Here is a 6,644-nt window from a genome sequence, read left to right on the forward strand (position 1 = left end):
TCCCACTGAAAACGTTTCTGAAATTCCCAATGATTTTGTTGAAAATATTGAAAATCTGTGTACTAATGAAGTTGGGGATGATGAAAATCCATGTAATGATGAAGTTACTTTGAATATTTTTGATCCAAGTGTTTGGGATGACTTAGATTCAAAAATGAAAGATTTGCTTGCTGAAAAAGGGCCTATAAGGGAAACCAACATCAACTTTCCAAATGATAAARTAGGTAGACACTTTTCTTGTGAACATTATGTCCGTAAATTACGAAATGGTGATTCTTATGATAGAAAATGGTTGGTTTATTCAAAAGAGTTAGATAAAGTTTTTTGTTTTTGTTGTAAGATATTCAAAACTGCTTGGTCTAGAAGTCAATTAGCTACCGAAGGGATAAATGATTGGAGGCATTTAGGTGAAACATTAAGTTTGCATGAAAATAGTTCTGAGCATATGATTAACTTGAGAACTTGGACTGAGTTGCGAGTGAGATTGAATAAAAATCAAACAATTGATAAAGAATTACAAGAATTGATTAAGAAAGATACAGATCATTGGAAAGAAGTTTTGATTAGAATAATTGTTGTTGTGAAGTGTCTAGCACAATATAATTTGGCTTTTCGTGGATCAAACGAAAAAATTTATCAAAATTCTAATGGGAATTTTTTTGGGTATACTTCAAATGATTGTGGAGTTTGATCCTCTCATGAAACAACATTTTCGGCTAATTAAAGACAAAAAAACTCATTATCATTATCTTAGCCATAAAATTCAAAATGAACTGATTCAACTGTTGGCATCTGAAGTTAAGAGTGTGATTATTAAACAAATCAAAGAGACAAAGTATTTTTTCATAATTCTTGATTGCACTCCTGATGCAAGTCACAAGGAACAAATGAATTTGATTATAAGATGTGTTGATATGTCGTGTGCTCCCATAAGTGTAGAAGAGTTCTTCTTAGAATTTTTGGTTGTAGAGGATACATCTAGTTTAAGTCTCTTCACTTTGTTACAAGATGTTTTGAAATCTCTAGATTTAGACATTAATTGTGTGCGAGGACAAGTTTATGATGATGGATCTAATATGAAAGGAAAACATCAAGGTGTTCAAAAAAGATTGCTTGATGTAAATCCTAGAGCATTTTATATGCCATGTGGTTGTCATAGTTTTAACTTAGATTTGTATGATATGGCAAATTCTTGTCATAAAGCAAAAACTTTTTTTGGAACATGTCAAACAATATACAATGTGTTTGCTAATTCTACTAAACGATGGAATGTTTTACTTGAGTTTATTGATGATTTGACTTTGAAATCTTTGTCTACTACCTGTTGGGAAAGTCATATAGAAAGTGTTAAAGCTATAAAAAGTCAATTTACTCAAATAAAGGAAGCTTTGTTGAAATTATCTCAAATTAGCGATGATGAAAAATTATGTAGAGATGTTGAATCTTGTGTAAATGGTGAACTTTCAAGTTTTGAATTTATTGTCAGATTGGTTATTTGGTATGAAATTTTGTATAGAATGAATTTAGTTAGCAAAAAGTTGCAATCTAAAGATATGCTACTTGATGTTGCGGTCAAAAATTTAGAGGTATTGGTTTGTTATTTTGAGAAATATAAGAAGACTGGACTTACTTCTGCCATTATTGAAGCTAAACATATTGCAAATGAAATTGGAATTGAGTCTGAGTTTCCTATAAAACGTTCTTATTTTAGAAAAAAAAAACAATTTGATGAGATTCCAAATACGGAAAGAGAACAATAATCAGCTCAAGAAACATTTAGAACCGATTATTTTCTTGTTTTGGTTGATATGGCTTTATCTCAATTGAAGACTAGATTTGAGCAAATCAAAAATTTTGAATCGATTTTTGGTTTCTTGTTTGATGGGTCAAGGTTGGTTCATTTAAATGATGAAGAATTGAAAAACTCTTATATGAATCTTGAAGTTGCATTAACAAATGGTGATGATTGTGATATTGATGGGAAATATTTGTTTATGGAATTACAAATTTTACAGGAAATGTTATCGTCGGAAGCATATAAAGGAGAAAAGTCATGCATGGACATCAATTGAGATTTTGGAGTTTGCAAAGAAGATGGATATGTTTCCAAATATGTTGCTTCCATATACGATTTTACTGACTGTACCCATCACGGTAGCATCTATTGAAAGAAGTTTTTCAAAGCTAAAGTTAATGAAGTCATATTTGCGGTCCACCATGAGTCAAGAAATGCTAAACGGGTTAGCAATTTTGAGTATTGAAAGTAAATTTTTAGCGAATGTTGAATATGAAAAATAATTGATATTTTCGCTTCAAGAAATGCACGAAGACATCGTTTTAAGTGATATACTTATATTTGGGGTTTTGGTTTTTATGTCCCCCTTTTATTTTTTATTTTAATAAAAATCGTATCTTTTGTAGTGAAATTGTATGTTTTGTCGTTTCATTTGCTTAAGAAAAAGGCATAGGGACATATTTTAGCATCAAAAACCTCAAGAACGACGCCTGTTTATTTAGAATTCCTAATTTTGAGATGAAGTATAACTAAATACCATATAAAACTCTTAGAAACAACACATCTGAAGCTTGATCCGATGATGATTTGGACAACACAAATATAAGCAAAAATAGCTACCCCAAGCCCCTATTTCTTCTTCTCCTTTGTTGTTTCACGAAGAAGCTCCTGTAACAGACGATCATCCAAATACTCGAGTACGATCACATGTTTCTCGTTTCCTGTCGACGAACCTCCTCTACTCGTGTTACAACCCAATGAAGAAGAAGAAGAAGAAGATGATGAAGACCGGAATGAAGGAGGGTCCGGGAGTTTCGACAAGTACTCGGCCGGAAAGTTAAGGGTCGCAAGATGACCCCTTAGGTTGAAGGCGGCGTGATCATAAGCACGGGCCGCCTCTTCTGCAGTATCAAATGTCCCGAGCCATGTGCGCTGCCCGTTTTTTGTCGGGTCACGAATCTCAGACGCGTATTTACCCCATGGACGCTTCCGGACACCCCGGAAGCGGACCTCGTTTTCATCGTGATGCATGGCTTTTCCGTTATAAGTAGGACCACCGCCTTCCATAATATGAATCGTCTCTTTGTTACTTACTTCCGATGTGATTTTATTTATAGGGGGGTTGAAAGCATTCAAAATGCAAAGGTGGCGTTTGACTTGAGATCTGCATGGAAATGTTGATGATAGATGCAAAAAAGATTCGGATCATGTTTCGACCAAATCTATGTTCTAAAATACCTACCATCTTTTTAGGGTTCCAGTTAAGATTTTAGAGTTTCTAGATTAGAAATTATGCAGAAACACACCCTGAAGGTTTCGTCTAATATTCACCATGCATATTAATCATGTCAAATAATGCTTGGTCATGTGAAGTTTCAATATTCTTCGAATTTTTGTGTTTTGTTGTAAAGGTTTGGTAAAATAAAGAAAATATGTGAATAATTAAAATAATTTATATGTGAATTATACGAGTTCATATATGAACATATAGTTCACATGTGAATTACATAGTTTCATACATAAACCCGTTTACCATCTATTTGTAAAAGTTATAAAGCTACTCTCTAGTTTTTGAATAGCGGCAATTTTTGACCAGTTAAAACCGTAATTATTGACCAATCGAATCCAATCTTGACCGTATAAAAGGCTAGAGAAGTGATCCTAGCCTTGAACTGTGCGATTTTGACTGTGAAGCACTGGATAATTCATCGCACGGTATGCGGAAGATTGAGGGGTAGTTTCGTGACTTCTACAGATAGTCGACAAAACAAATGCATATGTGAACCCATGTAATTCACATATGAACTAATTAACTGATTCACATATGAACTAATTAACTGATTCACATATGAACCTGTGTGATTCACATACGAATTATGGGTTCACATATTCACTTGTTTGCTACCTATTTGTGAAAGTTACGAACATACCTCTCTATTTTTTGTTTGACCAGTAAAAGCCATAAACCTTGAACAATCAAAACCACAATTCTTGACTAATCTTGAGCAGTCGAAATCGCAATTCTTGACCAATCTTGATCATATGAAGGGCTAAAATCACTTCTTTACTTCTCAAATACTTAAGACTTCGGAAATAAACTTCTAAAATATTGATCACGTGATACTAAATTATATGTTTAGGATGCACAATCTGATTAAGCATCTATTAGATAGGCATATATGTATGTATGTATATATCACTAAGATTGGAGGGAAGATGCGATGGACGAGATTAAAGATTTTATACCCTCCTTTTATTTTTTATTCTTTAACCTATTTCCTTCCTCTTTCCCTTGCTTTTTAGATCATTCCATTTGAATCTCTCAATTAACTATCATCAATACCCTAAGTTTTTACGGTCTTAATTCAAACAGTTAAGTCGAATATATGTTTCGGGTTCGTTAAGTATGTTCTATTTAGATTTCCTTCAATGTCAAAAATAAAAATGAACTACATTTACGGACGTTGTTTATGTGTACTGTGATGAAACATCGATCACGGTTTCTAAGAAAGTTCTTGAAGCTTTTAGAGGAAGATCAATAGGGAATATTTGCCTACAAACGTTGAATAGCTTGCTTGTTAGGTTATTTGAATGGTATCTAAATTCTTCTTTAATAATAATATATATTTATGTCTTTTAGTTAGTATATCAATGTTGGCGTGTTGATAAAGTATCTAATACATCATAAAATCAAAAAGTGTCCACGCATCTATACTACATTAATAAGTATTTAAATCAAAGTCTTAAATACAAGTTTTAATGTATTGAATACAAGCTTTTAAAGCACAAAATAAAAATTCTCTTAATTACAAGGTTGTATGCATGATGTACAACATATTAATACACTGATTTTCACCACAACCAAAAATTGAGTCCTAGACTCCTTTTTCTTCTACAACCATCTCAAGTGCTCCCATTTGGTATAAGCTTTCTTTTCTATCCTCTCTATAAAGTTTTCTTTTCTTTTCTTCAACATCCATTTTTACACATAAATACCCACTGAAACACAATTAAAAAAAGTTAAAATTAAAAAAAAAAACCATAAATACCCACCCTTCAATCTAGTATGTCTTCGAGCACTACCTGTTGCCACTCCCCAGCCTGCCGTAGCCGTCACCACTCGCCACCATCCAGGTCATCGTCATCGTCACCATTCGTCACCGGTCCAGGCCGTCGTCATATCCAAGTTCGATTACTCTGACTCTGTTATGTTCAATTACTAAGATTCGATCACTTAGGTTACAAATCCCTTAAAGTTGGTGTGTTTTGTTCGTTTTTCTTATGGTTGAATTTTGAGGGATTATGCTTAATAAACGATCTCTTCTTGGACATTTTTTTTGAAAGTGTCATGGCTCCCTAGGTTTTCATTCACATCCATTATGTCAAACATTACATTCTTTCCTACATAATTTGTATAAAATAAAGCTTATTTTACATGAAATGAAGTTGATAATCTCACATTAGTCGGTTTGAGCTTGACTCCAAAGATTAAAAGTATCAGGAGGTCCCAGGTTTAAATTCAAGGAGGAATAAAAATCCTCTTGTGGCTACGAAGGTTCAAATGCGGTGACTCCGGGCAATCTGCAAAACACGTGGTCGTCCGGGGATTAGTCGACTCGCATAGTGGGTTGGATATCCAGGTTAATAAAAAAACAATTATAGATCAACTAATTACAACTCCAACAATCTTCAAGTTCGTGACGATATCGGATACAAAATAAAGTTTGTTTAACTTAATGAGTCGAGCTTCATGACACTAATGTTCCACTCATATCGTTTAAAAACTTGATTAGGTTGAGCCGAGCAATTCGGGCATATACTTTTTCGAACAAAACATGTTCTTGTTTTCATGAATCATACATTCAAAAATATAAATGTATTGAGCTCGAGTCAATAAAGAAGTTGATCAATATCGAGTTTGAACGCATAAACGAGTTTGCAAAGCTTGAATTTTTGGTACAATGTTTGTTAAACAATCATCGGACTCGAACATTGAAAAACTATGATAGCTCGAGTCTTACTTTGAATAAGTCATTCGAGCTCGAACTTTATGTTAACTTTTCACGCCAAATTCATTCCATTCGACTAGACTCATTAGCGGTAACAATTAACACAAATATTAACACTTATACATCAACTAACAAATCCTAACTCTAGTAATTAACAATTAAAAAAAATCTCTTAAATGCTTAAATTAAACAAAAGTTTATAAAGCTTTGGTAGGAATTATTTGCTTCGACGGTCGACCACAAACAACAATCGTTCGTTCCTGCATCGACATGACTCCGCCATGAGGCTGCTTCTATCAACATTTATTTTCGGATTACTATCTACTCATTTATACTATGTTATAAAACATTTGACAAAATCTCTTGAAAATCATTTTTTATGCATGAAGTACTGTTTATTGATACATATCACTTAAAATTCAAGATTACAAGTAAATTGTGTGTAAGTACTATCTAATAAAGTTTTATATTTAAATTCGTGTAACTAACTGTAGATAAATATATATAATCAAATAGATGATAGACATCTCATTTCAAATATAAAAAATCTAAAATATAATTAGGATAATCATTGAATTCTAACAAAAATATTTAATTATTATCTTTATAAAAAATTATAT

At 32.7% G+C, this 6,644-nt stretch overlaps 1 protein-coding gene across 1 annotated transcript; it reads right to left on the reverse strand.

The window, feature by feature from the left end:
• Window positions 1-2,644: 2,644 nt before the first annotated feature.
• Window positions 2,645-3,082, reverse strand: LOC112526149 (ethylene-responsive transcription factor ERF098-like). Its single transcript, XM_025136545.1, has one exon. It carries the CDS (start codon window positions 3,080-3,082, stop codon window positions 2,645-2,647), a length of 438 nt encoding a protein of 145 aa, XP_024992313.1.
• Between the last annotated feature and the right edge of the window lie 3,562 nt (window positions 3,083-6,644).

Source organism: Cynara cardunculus (genome assembly GCF_001531365.2).
Source record: "Cynara cardunculus var. scolymus isolate 2C chromosome LG 13, CcrdV1, whole genome shotgun sequence".
In the NCBI taxonomy this organism is placed as follows: Eukaryota; Viridiplantae; Streptophyta; class Magnoliopsida; order Asterales; family Asteraceae; genus Cynara; species Cynara cardunculus.

Bases quoted from the DNA above. Each gene is read 5' to 3' on its own strand.
- LOC112526149 (XM_025136545.1), bottom strand. From the start codon at position 3,082: ATGGAAGGCGGTGGTCCTACTTATAACGGAAAAGCCATGCATCACGAT.